The sequence below is a fragment of the Coregonus clupeaformis genome, chromosome 6 (assembly GCF_020615455.1).
Source record: "Coregonus clupeaformis isolate EN_2021a chromosome 6, ASM2061545v1, whole genome shotgun sequence".
Classification (NCBI taxonomy): Eukaryota; Metazoa; Chordata; class Actinopteri; order Salmoniformes; family Salmonidae; genus Coregonus; species Coregonus clupeaformis.
The window spans coordinates 29,326,860-29,346,731 of NC_059197.1; the positions used below are offsets into that span (position 1 = coordinate 29,326,860).

Sequence of the window (19,872 nt, forward strand, 5' to 3'; positions counted from 1 at the left end):
TATGTCATGGATCAACCAGTGATATTACAGTTAAGTCATGGATCAACCAGTTATATTACAGTTCTGTCATGGGTCAACCAGTTATATTACAGTTCTGTCGTGGGTCAACCAGTTATATTACAGTTCTGTCGTGGGTCAACCTGTGGACACCTTTCCATTGGCTCTGCTTCCCACACTCTTAGACAAAAAGGCGCTATCTACAACCTACAATTGTTATTTGGCTGTCCTATGGGCCCTGGTCTAAATTAGTGCTCTGTATAGGGAATAGGGTGCCATTGGGCCCTGGTCTAAAGTAGTGCTCTGTATAGGGATTAGGGTGCTATTTGGGACACATGCTGCACTCTTAGAAAAAAGGGATCCAAAAGGGGTTTTAGGCTGTCCCCATAGGAGAACCCTTTTTGGTTCCAGGTAGAAGCCTTTTTAGTTCCAGGTAGAACTATTTTGGGTTCCATGTAGAACCCTCTGTGTAAATGGTTCTAAATGGAACTCAAAAAGGTTCTACCTAGAACCAAAAAGGGTTATTCAATGGGTTATCCTATGGGAAGCAGAGACAATGGAAAGGTCTCTACTCTAAGCATCAGTCAATGCCTCCAATTGATCTCTGACCTGAGTCAGCAGCTCTTGTATAGACTAACCAGGTTATTATTTCATGTTAGTAGTATGTCATAGAATATTGATTTTGAAATGTTTACTATTTTACAGCAGTGCAGTTGGGTGATAAATAATGTACTATGTTAGCTTCAAAGCTTTTTGGGACAACTCACCTCAGGTTCTATCTCCCACCCTGGTAACTGTGTGTACAGAATACTCTTGTAACTGTAAATGCTGTATGTTGCAGATCTCGGGGCTTTCAGTGGGAAGACGAGAGGAGGCGTGTCTGTAAGGGAAGGACAAGGAGTGGTGCTCATGTGTACTCCGCCCCCTTATTCACCAGGTAAGACCCTGACCCTTGACCCCTGACCCTTAACCCTCCTCATGTGTACTCCGCCCCCTTATTCACCAGGTAAGACCCTGACCCTTGACCCCTGACCCTTAACCCTCCTCATGTGTACTCCGCCCCCTTTATTCACCAGGTAAGACCCTGACCCTTGACCCCTGACCCTTAACCCTCCTCATGTATACTCCACCCCCTTATTCACCAGGTAAGACCCTGACCCTTGACCCCTGACCCTTAACCCTCCTCATGTGTACTCCACCCCTTTATTCACCAGGTAAGACCCTGACCCTTGACCCCTGACCCTTAACCCTCCTCATGTGTACTCCGCCCCCTTATTCACCAGGTAAGACCCTGACCCTTGACCCCTGACCCTTAACCCTCCTCATGTATACTCCACCCCCTTATTCACCAGGTAAGACCCTGACCCTTGACCCCTGACCCTTAACCCTCCTCATGTATACTCCACCCCCTTATTCACCAGGTAAGACCCTGACCCTTGACCCCTGACCCTTAACCCTCCTCATGTATACTCCGCCCCCTTATTCACCAGGTAAGACCCTGACCCTTGACCCCTGACCCTTAACCCTCCTCATGTATACTCCACCCCCTTATTCACCAGGTAAGACCCTGACCCTTGACCCCTGACCCTTAACCCTCCTCATGTATACTCCACCCCCTTATTCACCAGGTAAGACCCTGACCCTTGACCCCTGACCCTTAACCCTCCTCATGTGTACGCCGCCCCCTTATTCACCAGGTAAGACCCTGACCCTTGACCCCTGACCCTTAACCCTCCTCATGTATACTCCACCCCCTTATTCACCAGGTAAGACCCTGACCCTTGACCCCTGACCCTTAACCCTCCTCATGTATACTCCACCCCCTTATTCACCAGTTAAGACCCTGACCCTTGACCCCTGACCCTTAACCCTCCTCATGTGTACTCCACCCCCTTATTCACCAGGTAAGACCCTGACCCTTGACCCCTGACCCTTAACCCTCCTCATGTATACTCCACCCCTTATTCACCAGGTAAGACCCTGACCCTTGTCCCCTGACCCTTAACCCTCCTCATGTATACTCCACCCCCTTATTCCACAGGTAAGACCCTGACCCTTGACCCCTGACCCTTAACCCTCCTCATGTGTACTCCGCCCCCTTATTCACCAGGTAAGACCCTGACCCTTGACCCCTGACCCTTAACCCTCCTCATGTGTACTCCGCCCCCTTATTCACCAGGTAAGACCCTGACCCTTGACCCCTGACCCTTAACCCTCCTCATGTATACTCCACCCCCTTATTCACCAGGTAAGACCCTGACCCTTGACCCCTGACCCTTAACCCTCCTCATGTATACTCCACCCCCTTATTCACCAGGTAAGACCCTGACCCTTGACCCCTGACCCTTAACCCTCCTCATGTATACTCCACCCCCTTATTCACCAGGTAAGACCCTGACCCTTGACCCCTGACCCTTAACCCTCCTCATGTATACTCCACCCCCTTATTCACCAGGTAAGACCCTGACCCTTGACCCCTGACCCTTAACCCTCCTCATGTGTACTCCACCCCCTTATTCACCAGGTAAGACCCTGACCCTTGACCCCTGACCCTTAACCCTCCTCATGTATACTCCACCCCCTTATTCACCAGGTAAGACCCTGACCCTTGACCCCTGACCCTTAACCCTCCTCATGTATACTCCACCCCCTTATTCACCAGGTAAGACCCTGACCCTTGACCCCTGACCCTTAACCCTCCTCATGTGTACTCCACCCCCTTATTCACCAGGTAAGACCCTGACCCTTGACCCCTGACCCTTAACCCTCCTCATGTATACTCCACCCCCTTATTCACCAGGTAAGACCCTGACCCTTGACCCCTGACCCTTAACAATCCTCATGTGTACTCCGCCCCCTCATTCACCAGGTAAGACCCTGACCCTTGACCCCTGACCCTTAACCCTCCTCATGTATACTCCACCCCCTTATTCACCAGGTAAGACCCTGACCCTTGACCCCTGACCCTTAACCCTCCTCATGTATACTCCACCCCCTTATTCACCAGGTAAGACCCTGACCCTTGACCCCTGACCCTTAACCCTCCTCATGTATACTCCACCCCCTTATTCACCAGGTAAGACCCTGACCCTTGACCCCTGACCCTTAACCCTCCTCATGTATACTCCACACCCTCATTCACCAGGTGTGATTCTGCAGCCTCAGCATCCCAAACAGGCAGATGATACAGGTGCATGTGTATGGTTACAATATATCTTCATCACACTGCTTGAATCAGCAGTATACAGATGGAGGATCTTCATTTGAGCCAGTTTGGTACAATAGTAAAATAATCCTGCAGCAAAAGGAAATGTGAATTATTATGTGGATTATAATTAATGGACATTTTTGTAAGGGTTGCTACATTTTTTGTTTGGGAAAATCAGATTGGAAATTTCTAATTGGAAATTACTAACTTTAGAAGCCTTTTATAAACTCAAATACACTGCAAGTTTGCATTTCCTGCTATTCATTAAATTCTCAGCAACACAATAGAGATCAAATTAAGATCCTACATCTGTATATGGCCAGCCAGGTCACCCCTGATACAAGTCAGTATTCAACGTCCATCCACGTTTGAGGACGTCGGGAGATGACGTGGAAACTGGCCACTAGGGGCAACAGTGACTGTTACGATCAAGTAGGTTTCGGTTTTGCTCGGTGTTGTTGACAGGGATGATGGATGGGCATCTGCCTCTGATTCCAAAGGTTGCAAATTTGAATCCAGCGATAGAAAGTAGTTTTTTATATTTTTGTTTTAAGCCTATCCCAAACCTTAACCCTGTACCTTAACGCGTACCTTAACCCATACCTCAACCATTCAGAGTTCATGCCTAAAATTAACCTTAAACACTTAGAAATTTGACGTTTGAGAAACATGGATGAACATCTAATTCTGACGTGACACTGTGAGAGCTGGTAGTATATGGCTGTGTACTGGATATTTATATTTTATTGACATCTCAATGAAACTATACATCCACTATGTCAGAATGGGTGAAATAAAATAATCCAATAGGATTCCAGTATTGCATTGCTCTGTACCTTCTCTTACCGTCTCATAATGGAACTGGAGAAGAACATGAGATGATCCTTAAAAGCCACACCGCTTTTGTTTTTCGTATTAATGAATAACATTTGATTTGATACCTAAATATGAGCTCTTGTACAGCATGACATGAATGCGCTATAGATATGCAATGGATATATTTCATTATGCCTCATGAGAAAGAGAGAGTGATGGCAGACTGAAGATTGCGGTGCAAATGACTAAAATGTATAATAATAATAAAAATTAATAATAATAATAATAATAATAATAATAATAATAATAATAATATGCCATTTAGCAGACACTTTTATCCAAAGCGACTTACAGTCATGTGTGCATACATTTTTACGTATGGGTGGTCCCGGGGATCGAACCCACTACCCTGGCGTTACAAGCGCCGTGCTCTACCAATTGAGCTACAGAGGACAAAAATGTAAAATGTAAAATGTAATGCAACAAAATAGGAAAAACTCCAAGGGGGATGAATACTTTTGCAAGGCACTGTAACTCATAGGGTATAACTCATCTCTGTCGCTGGCTGGCAGACTGCAGCACAGATGTGCATATAAATTAACTATATATAAATTAACTATTCTTTGTGATGTCACACTGAGTTACAAATTGAAACCATAGTAAAGTAACAAGATCCCACGCTGGGCTTGGAACATCATTTTGTGCTTTTAGCCTTGTGTTGCTGTGTGTGCGTGTGATTGTGTGTCACGGTTTACTAAGCCAGAACCCAGAAGCAGACCAGGACAAGGTAAATTGAAACAAAGGTGAGTGTTTATTTAATAGATCCACGAGTGAGGCTGAATAATCCAGGGAACAGAGCGGGTGGCGTGGATGGGTTGTTGAGGGTGCAGTGGTAGGTCCAGTAATGGCTCGGCAGCCGCCGACCATCAGGCAGAGGTTGGGTGAAGGTTCCGGGTGAGTGACTGCAGATAGAACAAAACGGAGGTAAGTATACAGCAAGTCAAAAAGGTGCAAAACAACAAAACTAACGCTAGAAGTTCCAAGGCTGATACACGGACAAACATACTGTTCATGGCTAACGATCCGGCAGGGAATGGATGTTAGGACAGAGCCTAAGAAGGGTGATGATCAGGACCAGGTGTGCAGATTGCTGATGGGATGCAGGTGCGGAAATCAAGAGAGCTCCCGCCTAGCAACGTTGCCCGGCAACCAGGCAGGGAGCATTCCAGAACCCTCGGGAAACTGGAGATCCCGAACAGAAAAACTAATACCCAGACAGAAACCGACTCAGACTGCAGGGATCGTTACAGTACCCCCCTCCGGCGAACGCCACCGGGCGAACTCCCCGGAGCGCCAGGATGGAGGCGGTAGAAGTCACGAATGAGGTCAGCATCTAGGATCTGTCGCCGCGAATCCAACTCCTCTCTTCAGGACCATACCCCTCCCAGTCCACGAGATACTGGAAACCCCGGCCCCGCCGTCTGGAATCCATGATGCGTCGCACCGTGTAGGCAGGACCACCTCCGATCATCCGAGGAGGAGGAGGAGGAGGCGGAGGAGGCAACAGAGGACTGAGGAGAACAGGCTTGAGGCAGGAGACATGAAAGGTGGGATGGACTCTGAGCGTCCTCGGTAGTTTGAGTCGAACTGCCACCGGATTGATCACCTTCTCCACCACAAACGGACCAATGAACTTCGGTAACAACCTCCTAGACTCAGTCCGTAAAGGAAGATCCCGTGTGGCCAACCAGACCCTATCTCCGATGGTATAGGTGGGAGCGGGGATCCGGCGACGATTCGCCTGGAGCTGATACCGGTCCGAAACTCTAAGGAGTGCCTTTCTGGCCCGATGCCAGGTCCGGTGGCAACGACGAATATGGGCCTGAACAGAGGGCACTGAGAGCTCCTTCTCCTGAGAAGGGAACAAGGGAGGTTGGTAGCCATACAGGCACTGGAAGGGAGACATCCCAGTGGCAGATGTAGGGGAGAGTATTGTGGGCATACTCAACCCAAGGCAACTGAGAGACCCAGGAGGTGGGGTTGGAGGAGACAAGGCAGCGTAGCGTGGATTCCATCTTCTGGTTGGCTCTCTCCGCCTGACCATTAGATTGGGGGTGAAAACCAGATGTGAGGCTGACTGTAGCTCCAATGGCCAAACAGAAGGACTTCCAGACAGCAGAGGTAAACTGAGGGCCACGGTCGGAAACGATATCACTGGGCAAACCGTGGACCCTGAAAACCTCCCTAACCAGGATCTCGGACGTCTCCGAGGCAGAGGGAAGCTTGGCAATAGGCACAAAGTGGGCGAACTTGCTGAATCTGTCCACGATAGTCAGAACGACCGTGTTTCCCTCAGACGCGGGCAACCCAGTGACAAAGTCCAGGGCCTGATGCGACCATGGTCGCGGGGAATAGGAAGGGGGTGAAGTAGTCCAGAGCTGGGCCGATTGGTACTCTTATTCTGCGCACACACTGGACAGGCAGCAACATAACCCCGAGTATCCTCGGCCATGGCAGGCCACCAAAACGTCTGCGAAGAAACGCCATCGTCCGAGCCACGCCAGGGTGACAAGCCATCTTGCTGGCGTGGGACCATTTGAGGACAGCAGGACGAACCGACTCAGGCACAAACAACCAACCGGGTGGACCGTTACCGGGACCGGGCTGCGTCCGAAGGGCCGCCATCACCTCCTCCTCAATCTTCCACCTAACAGCTCCCACGACGCAGTTCCGGGGAGAATTGTCTCGGTCTTGGACCCACTCTCCTCCGTCTTGGAGAACATCCGGGACAAGGCGTCCGCCTTGCCGTTCTTAGATCCAGGTCGGAACGTCAGGGAAAAATTGAATCGTCCGAAAAACAACGCCCACCTGGCCTGACGGGGAGTTGAGACGTCTAGCCGATTGCACGTAAGCAAGATTCTTGTGGTCAGTCCAGACAATAAACGGTTGCTCCGCCCCCTCCAACCAGTGGCGCCACTCCTCCAAGGCAAGTTTCACCGCGAGAAGCTCCCGGTTACCCACATCGTAATTCCTCTCCGCAGGCGAAAGGCGACGAGAGTAGTAGGCGCAGGGATGGAGTTTACTGTCCGTGGAGCATCGCTGCGACAGGATGGCGCCAACTCCCACATCAGACGCGTCCACTTCAACGACGAACTGACGGGCGTGTCCGGTTGAGAGAGAATCGGTGCGTTGGTGAATCGCCTCTTCAAATCCAGAAACGCTCGATCCGCCTCCGGATTCCACTTGAAGATCCTGATACTGGAAGTCAAGGCAGTTAACGGAGCGGCCACACGGCTGTAATCCCGGATGAATCTGCGGTAGAAATTCGCAAACCCCAAAAATCTCTGGAGCTGCAATCTCGTACCGGGCTGGGCCCATTCCAGAACCGCTCTAACCTTCTCCTGGTCCATCCTAATCTCTCCCCTGGAGATGATGTACCCGAGAAAGGATGTCGTGTGGGCGTGAAACTCGCACTTCTCGGCCTTCACGAACAGGCGATTCTCCAACAATCGCTGCAGAACCTGCCGGACATGCTGGACGTGGTCGGAAGGTTCCTTCGAGAAGATCAGAATGTCATCCAGGTAAACAAACACAAAGAGACCGATCATATCTCTCAGGACGTCGTTCACCATACTCTGGAATACCGCTGGAGCATTGGTCAGTCCAAACGGCATCACCTGATACTCGAGGTGACCCATCGGTGTATTGAAACCCGTCAACCACTCGTCCCCCTCTCTGATCCGGACCATGTGATACGACATTGCGTAGGTCTAGCTTGGTGAACACCGTAGCACCCTGTAAGGAGTCGAAGGCAGAACTCATCAAGGGCAGGGGATACTTGTTCTTGACCGTGATGTCATTCAACCCCCCGATAATCAATACACGGTCGAAGAGAGCCATCCTTCTTACCCACAAAGAAGAATCCTGCCCCCAGGGGGTGATGACGAGGGACGAACGAGACCAGCAGCTAGGGACTCCTTGATGTAGGTCTCCAAAGCCTCACGTTCAGGTCGGGAGATACTGTATAACCTTCCCTTGGGGTAGACAGCTCCAGGGAACAGGTTGATGGCACAATCATATGGTCGGTGGGGAGGGAGTGACAGAGCCTTCTGCTTACTGAACACTTCCCCCAAATCGTGATATGTCTCGGGAACCAGGGACAAATCTGGGGGTTTAGCCTCAATCACCTGACTGGGAACCGAATGGGGGCAGGCAGTCTTGAGACAGTTAGCATGACAATCAAGGCTCCAACTCGTTACCTTGCCCGTCACCCAATCGAACGTGGGATTGTGTTCCTTCAGCCAGGGGTATCCAAGGACCAGAGGAACATGGGAAGACGGCAGAATGAAGAATGAAATCATCTCCGAATGATTCCCCCGACAACAGCATCTTAACCGGTTCAGTCCTCATCGTGATACGTGCCAGACTACTGCCGTTCAGAGTGGTCGCTTCAATGGCTTCCGGCAATTGCTCCTTGGAAAGCCCCAGCTGTTCCACCAACTCGGCATCAAGAAAGCTTCCATCGGCACCTGAATCGATAAAAGCGTTAATCGCTAAGCTCTGATTCCTGTTCATAAGGGTAGCCGGGAAACGGGGTCTGACAGAGGTATTGAGAGGTCGAAACTGGCTCGCTAAAAGTCCTCCCAACTTTAGCGAGCCGCGCAGTTTGACGACCGCCGGGAACAGGTGGCGAGGTAATGTCCCGAACCACCACAGTAGAGGCAACAGTTAGTCCTACGTCTGAGTTGGCGTTCCTCCTTGGTTAACCCGTGCCGCCCTACTTGCATTGGTTCAGAATCGGGAGACAGGACCTCTCCACTAATCCTGTGTGGTGGACGATGATCGACGTATTCTGGTCCAATCCCCGACCCGACTGGAACCTGAGAAGCTGATCGATTGGACGGACCCCATTGCTTCTCCCTCCTTCGCTCTCGGACTCGATTATCCACCCGAATAGACAAGGCTACCAAGCTGTCCAGGTCACTAGGCTCCGGATAGGAGATCAACTCATCCTTGAGCTGCTCCGACAGACCCTGGTAAAAGGCCGCTTGCAGAGACTCCTCATTCCACCCACTCTCCACAGCCAACGTCTTGAACTCGATCACGAAGTCGGCCACGCATGCGAGTTCCTTGGTGAAGCGAAAACAGGCGCCCTAGCTGCGTCCCTCCCTCGGACGGAATGGTCGAAGAGCTTCCTCATCTCGGCCGTGAACCCCTGGTATGAAGCCATGCAGGGGTCTTGTCGTTCCCAAACGGCTGAAGCCCACTCCAGCGCTCGACCACGCAGCAACTCAATCACAAAGGCTATCCTAGCCTTGTCTGTGGCATAAGAGTAGGGCTGTAGATCGAACACTAACCCACACTGCATAAGGAAAGAACGGCATCTTCCCAGCTCCCCTCATATTTATCCGGCGTCGGAACCTTGGGCTCACGGAAGGACACAGCTCCAGAAGCGGCAGGCGAGATGGGTGAAACCGGTAGTGGATCCTCCACCGGAAACTTGCGCTGGTTCTGGACCTTCGTCAGACCGGTAGAAAGGTTCGAACTGCCAACGCGATCTCCTGTAGCTCCGTGCTATGATGGCCCAACATCTTCTCCTGATGGGTAATGGCATGGCGAACAGAGTCCAGGTCCGCTGGGTTCATTACTGGCCGGATCGTTCTGTCACGGTTTACTAAGCCAGAACCCAGAAGCAGACCAGGACAAGGTAAATTGAAACAAAGGTGAGTGTTTATTTAATAGATCCACGAGTGAGGCTGAATAATCCAGGGAACAGAGCGGGTGGCGTGGATGGGTTGTTGAGGGTGCAGTGGTAGGTCCAGTAATGGCTCGGCAGCCGCCGACCATCAGGCAGAGGTTGGGTGAAGGTTCCGGGTGAGTGACTGCAGATAGAACAAAACGGAGGTAAGTATACAGCAAGTCAAAAAGGTGCAAAACAACAAAACTAACGCTAGAAGTTCCAAGGCTGATACACGGACAAACATACTGTTCATGGCTAACGATCCGGCAGGGGAATGGATGTTAGGACAGAGCCTAAGAAGGGTGATGATCAGGACCAGGTGTGCAGATTGCTGATGGGATGCAGGTGCGGAAATCAAGAGAGCTCCCGCCTAGCAACGTTGCCCGGCAACCAGGCAGGGAGCGTTCCAGAACCCTCGGGAAACTGGAGATCCCGAACAGAAAAACTAATACCCAGACAGAAACCGACTCAGACTGCAGGGATCGTTACATTGTGTGTGTAAGTGTGTGTGTGTGTGAGATTGTGTGTGTGTGTGTGTGTGTGTGAGAGATTGTGTGTGTGCGTGTGTGTGTGTGTGTGTGTGTGTGTGTGTGTGTGTGTGTGTGTGTGTGTGTGAGAGATTGTGAGTGTGTGTGTGTGTGTGTGTGTGTGTGTGTGTGTGTGTGTGTGTGTGTGTGTGTGTGTGTGTGTGTGTGTGTGTGTGTGTGTGTGTGTCCATCATAGTACAGATGAAAGACAAAAAGTCTGTCATCTGTATGGACACAATCATTTGTTCAAGACCGATTCATCTACAATATAATTATTGCATGAATTTCATAGTCCATTGATTTCAGTGTTTAAAATGTGAACCTATTTCAGGTTGTGTGAGCCAGACTAATACATCACTGAAACAACTGTATGACTGCATCCCAAATGACTTCCTATTCCCTCTGTAGTGCACTACTTTAGACCAGGGCACTTAGGGCTTACGTCATAGGGGGCCCATAGCGATCTGTGAAGGGAATAGGGTACCATTTGGAATGCACATTGCAATAATGTCTGTTATTCTATAGAATGTCTGTTATTCTATAGAATGTATGTTATCCTATAGAATGTATGCTATTCTATAGAATGTCTGTTATTCTATAGAATGTATGTTGTCCTATAGAATGTCTGTTATCCTAACCCTAACCCAAATAGCTGTAGACATAAGAGTGTGTTTAGGCTTGAACCTTACTGGCAAAGATTTCCAGTTAACTAATGGAGTGGAGTGGTGTTCAGGTGTGGTATATCCAAGATGTATGCATTAGTGTTCAGGTGTGATATATCCAAGATGTATGCATTAGTGTTCAGGTGTGATATATCCAAGATGTATGCATTAGTGTTCAGGTGTGATATATCCAAGATGTATGCATTAGTGTTCAGGTGTGATATATCCAAGATGTATGCATTAGTGTTCAGGTGTGATATATCCAAGATGTATGCATTAGTGTTCAGGTGTGATATATCCAAGATGTATGCATTAGTGTTCAGGTGTGATATATCCAAGATGTATGCATTAGTGTTCAGGTGTGATATATCCAAGATGTATGCATTAGTGTTCAGGTGTGATATATCCAAGATGTATGCATTAGTGTTCAGGTGTGATATATCCAAGATGTATGCATTAGTGTTCAGGTGTGATATATCCAAGATGTATGCATTAGTGTTCAGGTGTGATATATCCAAGATGTATGCATTAGTGTTCAGGTGTGATATATCCAAGATGTATTCATTAGTGTTCAGGTGTGATATATCCAAGATGTATGCATTAGTGTTCAGGTGTGACATATCCAAGATGTATGCATTAGTGTTCAGGTGTGATATATCCAAGATGTATGCATTAGTTTTCAGGTGTGATATATCCAAGATGTATGCATTAGTGTTCAGGTGTGATATATCCAAGATGTATGCATTAGTGTTCAGGTGTGATATATCCAAGATGTATGCATTAGTGTTCAGGTGTGATATATCCAAGATGTATTCATTAGTGTTCAGGTGTGATATATCCAAGATGTATGCATTAGTGTTCAGGTGTGATATATCCAAGATGTATGCATTAGTGTTCAGGTGTGATATATCCAAGATGTATGCATTAGTGTTCAGGTGTGATATATCCAAGATGTATTCATTAGTGTTCAGGTGTGATATATCCAAGATGTATGCATTAGTGTTCAGGTGTGAAATATCCAAGATGTATGCATTAGTGTTCAGGTGTGATATATCCAAGATGTATTCATTAGTGTTCAGGTGTGATATATCCAAGATGTATGCATTAGTGTTCAGGTGTAATATATCCAAGATGTATGCATTAGTGTTCAGGTGTGATATATCCAAGATGTATTCATTAGCGTTCAGGTGTGATATATCCAAGATGTATTCATTAGCGTTCAGGTGTGATATATCCAAGATGTATTCATTAGCGTTCAGGTGTGATATATCCAAGATTTATGCATTAGCGTTCAGGTGTGATATATCCAAGATGTATTCATTAGCGTTCAGGTGTGATATATCCAAGATGTATGCATTAGTGTTCAGGTGTGATATATCCAAGATGTATGCATTAGTGTTCAGGTGTGATATATCCAAGATGTATGCATTAGTGTTCAGGTGTGATATATCCAAGATGTATGCATTAGTGTTCAGGTGTGATATATCCAAGATGTATTCATTAGTGTTCAGGTGTGATATATCCAAGATGTATGCATTAGTGTTCAGGTGTGATATATCCAAGATGTATGCATTAGTGTTCAGGTGTGATATATCCAAGATGTATTCATTAGCGTTCAGGTGTGATATATCCAAGATGTATTCATTAGCGTTCAGGTGTGATATATCCAAGATGTATTCATTAGCGTTCAGGTGTGATATATCCAAGATGTATTCATTAGCGTTCAGGTGTGATATATCCAAGATGTATGCATTAGCGTTCAGGTGTGATATATCCAAGATGTATTCATTAGCGTTCAGGTGTGATATATCCAAGATGTATGCATTAGTGTTCAGGTGTGATATATCCAAGATGTATGCATTAGTGTTCAGGTGTGATATATCCAAGATGTATGCATTAGTGTTCAGGTGTGATATATCCAAGATGTATGTATTAGTGTTCAGGTGTGATATATCCAAGATGTATGCATTAGTGTTCAGGTGTGATATATCCAAGATGTATGCATTAGTGTTCAGGTGTGATATATCCAAGATGTATGCATTAGTGTTCAGTTGTGATATATCCAAGATGTATGCATTAGTGTTCAGGTGTGATATATCCAAGATGTATTCATTAGTGTTCAGGTGTGATATATCCAAGATGTATGCATTAGTGTTCAGGTGTGATATATCCAAGATGTATGCATTAGTGTTCAGGTGTGATATATCCAAGATGTATGCATTAGTGTTCAGGTGTGATATATCCAAGATGTATGCATTAGTGTTCAGGTGTGATATATCCAAGATGTATTAATTAGTGTTCAGGTGTGATATATCCAAGATGTATGCATTAGTGTTCAGGTGTGATATATCCAAGATGTATTAATTAGTGTTCAGGTGTGATATATCCAAGATGTATTCATTAGCGTTCAGGTGTGATATATCCAAGATGTATTAATTAGTGTTCAGGTGTGATATATCCAAGATGTATTCATTAGCGTTCAGGTGTGATATATCCAAGATGTATTCATTAGCGTTCAGGTGTGATATATCCAAGATGTATGCATTTGTGTTCAGGTGTGATATATCCAAGATGTATTCATTAGTGTTCAGGTGTGATATATCCAAGATGTATTAATTAGTGTTCAGGTGTGATATATCCAAGATGTATGCATTAGTGTTCAGGTGTGATATATCCAAGATGTATTAATTAGTGTTCAGGTGTGATATATCCAAGATGTATTCATTAGCGTTCAGGTGTGATATATCCAAGATGTATTCATTTTCCACTCAAAGTTCAGATGAAAACAAATCACTAAATTATTTTGAATGTTGAACTATAGGGAACATTTCTATTCAGGAACAAGCAGAGGAATGATTGGCACAACTGAAGCAAACTGATGCAACTGGTGGTCCTCTGTAGCTCAGCTGGTAGATATATAGAGACTATAGGTAGATATATAGAGACTATAGGTAGATATATAGAGACTATAGGTAGATATATATATAGAGAGAGACTATAGGTAGATATATAGATATATAAAGACTATAGGTAGATATATAGATATATAGAGACTATAGGTAGATATATAGAGACTATAGGTAGATATATAGAGAGAGACTATAGGTAGATATATAGAGACTATAGGTATATATATAGAGACTATAGGTAGATATATAGAGACTATAGGTAGATATATAGAGACTATAGGTAGATATATAGAGACTATAGGTAGATATATAGAGACTATAGGTAGATATATAGATATATAGAGACTATAGGTAGATATATAGATATATAGAGACTATAGGTAGATATATAGAGACTATAGGTAGATATATATAGAGACTATAGGTATATATATAGATATATAGAGACTATAGGTAGATATATAGAGACTATAGGTATATATATATACAGATATATAGAGACTATAGGTAGATATATAGATATATGTCACGAACAGAAGAGGACCCAAGAGCGCAAGTTCAAATTCAGAGTTCTTTATTCAAGGTTACAGGCGGGAAGAGGAGTCCCAGGGGTGTCAGGGGTCTTTCAGGGTCCTCCTGTGGGTACCTGTGCTCCGGGGGTCACCAAATGTCCGGGGGTGTCCAGTCCAAGTGCATAGTGTGTGTGTTCCCCAGTGATGGAGCGGCGTATCGGGCTGAGGGTGGTGAAACGTCTGGGCACGCTCATCTGGTGGTCGGAGACCTGGGGAACACACACACACAACAGCAATATGAATGGCAGGCAGAAGTACAGATCAGGGCTGGGCAAATATCGTGGTGAGAGACAGAAGGCAGAAACGAGTTACCGGAGGGGCTGAAGATCGGAGAGTAGTCGAGGTCCAGAAGGCAGGTTGGGATAGACGGGGCAGTAGAACAAGGAGGCAGTCAAGAAAGGATCGGTATCACAAACAGGAGTCAGAGCGCAGACAGGCAGGTTACTGGTCCGGGTTTGAAGACGATCTGACAGGGCTTGGCTGAAAACCAGGGCTTGATATACTGGGAGAGGTAGTGGGGAAATGCAGTTCAGCTGGCAGAGTAATTAGAACAGAGTGAGGCAAGGTGAGGATGGTGAGTGGGAAATGCAGTGCAGCTGGCCAGGTAACAAGAGCAGAGTGGAAGATAATTGAATGCAATTAATGTTGCTACCAGGGAGAGAGAGTGCTCATGACAGGACCCCCCCTCCAAGGGACGGCCCCAGAAGTCCCAAGAACAACATCATGCCGGGAGGGTGGAGGGGAGCAGGCGGCGGGTCAGAACTCCTCCGAGCGGTCCGAGTGAATCTCCTCATCCTCAGAAGGAGCTGGAGGGTCACGGTCGGGAGACAGGACAGGCACTGAGACAGGAGCAGGGCGGGCCGGACGGCTAGGAACCCCTCTTGGACGGCCCCTACGGATTGCAGGCTGATCAGGATGTAGTCGGTGGAAGTCAGTGATAAGGGTCCGGTCCACTATCCTCCTGGCCGGGATCCAGGTCCTCTCCTCTGGACCATATCCCTCCCAATCAACGAGGTACTGGAGACCCCTACCCCTTCGCCTAGAGCGGAGCAGCCGCCGGACGGTGAAGACAGGACCGCCATCTACGAGGCGCGGAGGAGGTGGCGCCGGAGCTGCAGGGACCAGGGGACTTTCATGGACCGGCTTGACCTTGGAGACGTGGAAGGTGGGGTGGACCCGCATGGAAGCGGGCAACTGAAGTCGGACCGCCGTTGGACTGATGACTTTCTGCACAGGAAAAGGACCAATGAAGCGAGGGGCCAGCTTTCGTGATACAACCCGCAGCGGCAGATCCCGGGCAGACAGCCAGACCTTCTGACCAACCCGGTAAGTAGGTGCTGGGGTCCTCCGTCGGTTGGCACCGACGGCGTAGCTGGTTCCAGACTTCAGGAGCACAGTGCGAGCCTGGGCCCAAGTGCGGCGGCAGCGGCGGGCATACGCAAGAGCAGACGGACAGGTGGCATCCGCCTCCTGGCTGGCAAACAGTGGAGGTTGATACCCGTAGACACACTGAAAGGGGGAGAGCCCGGTGGAGGAACTGGTGAGTGAATTATGGGCATATTCCACCCAGAGCAGGTGTTGAGCCCAGGCCCGGGGATTTTGGGAAGCCACACACCTCAGTGCCTTCTCCAGCTCCTGGTTCATGCGTTCAGTCTGGCCGTTTGACTGCGGGTGGAATCCAGACGATAGGCTGGCGGTGGCCCCAAGGAGATGACAGAACTCCTTCCAAAAGGTTGCTGAGAATTGCGGGCCCCGGTCTGACACTATATCCTGGGGTAGGCCATGGATACGAAACACATGTTCCAGGACCACCTGGGAGGTCTCTTTAGCAGAGGGTAGTTTGGGAAGGGGGCACGAAGTGGGTCATCTTACTAAAGCGGTCAACAATGGTAAGGATGACTGTGTGTCCGTCAGAGGGCGGAAGGCCCGTAACAAAGTCCAGTGAAACGTGGGACCAGGGCCTCTTGGGTATGAGTAGGGGTTGCAGCAACCCAGCAGGAGGCTGGTTGGGAGTCTTGTTTCGGTTACAAGTGGGACAAGCTCGGATGAATTCTCGGACATCCCGTCTCATCCCCCGCCACCAGAACCGCTGGCGGACCAGATGAAGGGTGCGAGTGATGCCGGGATGACAGGCCAGACGGGATTCGTGCCCCCACTGAATCACAGGTGACCTGAGATTTGCTGGAACAAACAGACGGTTGGGGGCGCTGGTGCTTGGACCTGGCTGGTCCCGAAGAGCCTCCATGACCTGCTTCTCGATCTCCCAGGTGAGGGCCGCTACGACCAAGTGGCTGGGAAGAATGGGAGCTGTCATGGCGGTGGTCTCGTCCTTCTGAAACATCCGGGAAAGAGCATCAGGTTTGATGTTGCGAGATCCCGGGCGGTAGGAGAGCGTGAAATTGAAGCGCGTAAAGAACAGAGACCACCGCTGTTGACGGGAGTTCAGCCTCCTGGCTGTTTGGATATACTCCAGGTTCTTGTGGTCTGTCCACACTACGAATGGTTCCTTTGACCCCTCTAACCAGTGCCGCCATTCTTCAAGGGCGAGCTTGACAGCCAACAGCTCGCGGTTCCCAATGTCGTAGTTGCATTCGGCAGGGGTTAGCCGACGGGAGTAGAAGGCACAGGGGTGCATCTTGCCATCCTCAGCTGCTCTTTGAGAAAGCACTGCACCCACTCCCACGTCCGAAGCATCTACCTCCACCACAAACTGCCTTGCTGCATCTGGCATCTGGAGGATGGGAGCAGAAGTGAAACATGTCTTGAGGATATTGAAGGCCTTATCAGCAGCTGATGTCCATTGGTACGGTTGTTTAGTGCTGGTTAGCGCCGTGAGGGGTGCAGCCACTGTGCTATAGTTTCTGATGAATCTCCTATAAAAGTTGGCAAAGCCCAGGAACTGTTGCAACTTCTTCCGAGACTCAGGAACTGGCCAGGAAGTGACAGCCGACACCTTCGTGAGATCCATCTGAATGCTGCCCTCGGTCACCACATACCCCAGGAATGAAACGGTCTTGGCATGGAACTCGCACTTCTCTGCCTTCACGAAAAGAGAGTTCTCCAGCAGGCGGCGCAGGACCAACCGGACGTGGTGCGTGTGTTCTGACAGAGTCTTTGAGAATATTAAAATATCGTCAAGGTACACAAATACGAACGTATTTAGCATGTCCCTGAGGATATCATTCACTAGGGCTTGAAAAACTGCTGGGGCATTGGTGAGGCCGAAGGGCATGACGAGATATTCATAGTGGCCGGTTGGTGTGTTGAACGCTGTCTTCCATTCGTCTCCCTCCCTCATCCGCACCAGATGGTAGGCATTGCGAAGGTCCAGCTTAGTGAATACAGTGGCTCCCTGCAGCAGTTCGAAGGCAGACGAAAGTAAGGGCAGTGGGTAGCGATTCTTAACCGTGATGTCGTTCAGACCCCGGTAATCTATGCATGGACGAAGAGAACCGTCCTTCTTGCCGACAAAGAAGAATCCCGCTCCTGCGGGGAAGACGACGGTCTAATTATCCCGGAGGCAAGAGAGTCATTAATGTAGTCCTCCATGGCCTTTCTTTCCGGGGCTGACAGTGAATACAGACGACCCTTGGGAGGTGCTGTGCCAGGCAGGAGATCAATCGCGCAGTCATAGGGTCTGTGTGGGGGTAGAGATGTCGCCTTGGATTTGTTGAACACCTCTTTCAGGCTGTGGTAACAGGCCGGAACATTGGATATGTCGGAGGTAGCGCTAGATCCTTCCCGGTGAACGGGCAGGGTGGCCCCCCTTAAACAGGTCTGGTGACAACTCCTTCCCCACTCACGGACTGTTCCTGTCTCCCAGTCGATGTGGGGGGTTGTGCTGACGGAGCCACGGGTATCCAAGAATGAGTGGTTGGCCAGGTGAGTGTAGGAGGTGAAACTGGATGGACTCCTGGTGGTTTCCTGACAGCAGGATTGTCACAGGGGCGGAGATATGAGTGACAGTGCCAAGATGATGCCCATCCAGGGCTCGTGCAGGAATGGGTTGTGTCAGTTGATGATGGTTCACGCCCAGTTGCTGTGCAAGCTCAGGGTCCATGATGTTTGCTTCGGCTCCGGAATCCACAAGGGCGGCCAATGTATGAGTCTTGTCAGAAAGCTGAAGGCGGAGATGAAGCAGGGTCTTTCGGATGGAGGGAGACTGAAGGCTTGTTGAGCTCACCCCGGATCTCCCCTACACCTGGTGAGCTGCGGCTTTTGCCGGACAAGTAGCGACACGGTGATTCTCGCCACCACAGTAGAGGCAAAGGTTGGAGCTTAGACGGCGCCGACGCTCCTCGGGAGTCAGAGAGGCACGGCCAATCTCCATGGGCTCAGGCTGATTGAGTTGGCTATGGGACTTGACAGGCAGGGGCTGGACAGAAGCGGTATCGACCCGAGTACGGATGGCAGGTTGACTGAGACGGCCCTTCTCCCTCCTCCGGGTCTGTATACGGCGGTCAATGCGAACGGCAAGGTCAATGGCGGCATCAAGCGTTGAGGGCGGGTCATGGGAAACAAGCTCGTCCTTGATATAGTCCGCCAGGCTATGGAGGAAGGCTTGCACCAGTGCCTCTGGGTTAAACGAGCTTTGACTGGCCAGGGTACGAAAGTCAATGGAGAAGTCTGCCACTGTCCGATTGCCCTGACGGATGGTGAGCAGAGCTTGTGACGCTTCGGCTGTTGGCGAGCCTAGGTCAAAGACCTTTAACATCTCCTCCTCAAAGGCACTGAAGGAGGCACAGGCTGGGGTTTGCCGGTCGAATTCCGCCGTTCCCCACAACCGAGCTCGACCGGTGAGATGTGTGATGACATACCCCACCTTGGCTCCCTCTGTTGAGAAAGTCCTGGGCTGTAGTGCAAACTGGATTCGGCAGCTGCTCAAGAATGGTCTTACTTGCTTCTGGTTGCCATCAAAAGCGTTCCGGGTTCCCAATCCTTGGTTCAGGAGCGTGGGGATCTGGTGGCAGCACTGCCGGGCCTGCAGCATTGGGACCTCCAGCGGAGGGATGAAGGAGTATCGGTGGTACAGGAACAAAAGGACCAGGGGGGGTGCAGGTGGAGTAGCCGGGCTTGAGAGTAGTTGCAGGGCTTGGGCTAGCTGTTGTTGCTGCAGTTGGAACTGTTGTTGCTGCTGGTTGAATAGCTGGAGAAGGGAAGCGATGTCGCCAGCCATCCGATTTATGTCTCCCTCAGAGCGTTCCAGTCGCTGTAGGGCAGTCCTCTCTGGCTCTTCCTCCATCGTGGTCAGGGAGTGCGCTGGGTCCATGATGGTCAGATCGTTCTGTCACGAACAGAAGAGGACCCAAGAGCGCAAGTTCAAATTCAGAGTTCTTTATTCAAGGTTACAGGCGGGAAGAGGAGTCCCAGGGGTGTCAGGGGTCTTTCAGGGTCCTCCTGTGGGTACCTGTGCTCCGGGGGTCACCAAATGTCCGGGGGTG

The 19,872-nt window shown here is 49.2% G+C and overlaps 1 protein-coding gene across 1 annotated transcript in view; it reads left to right on the forward strand.

Annotated features, from left to right (window-relative positions):
• The first annotated feature begins 850 nt into the window (after window positions 1-850).
• LOC121559952 (contactin-5-like) overlaps window positions 851-19,872 on the forward strand; it is a 326,846-nt gene continuing 307,824 nt past the window's right edge. Inside the window, exon 1 of the mRNA XM_045219969.1 lies at window positions 851-934. Within this exon, the coding sequence (XP_045075904.1) occupies window positions 907-934 (28 nt within the window). The 5' untranslated portion in view covers window positions 851-906. The remainder of the gene's footprint in view (window positions 935-19,872) is intronic.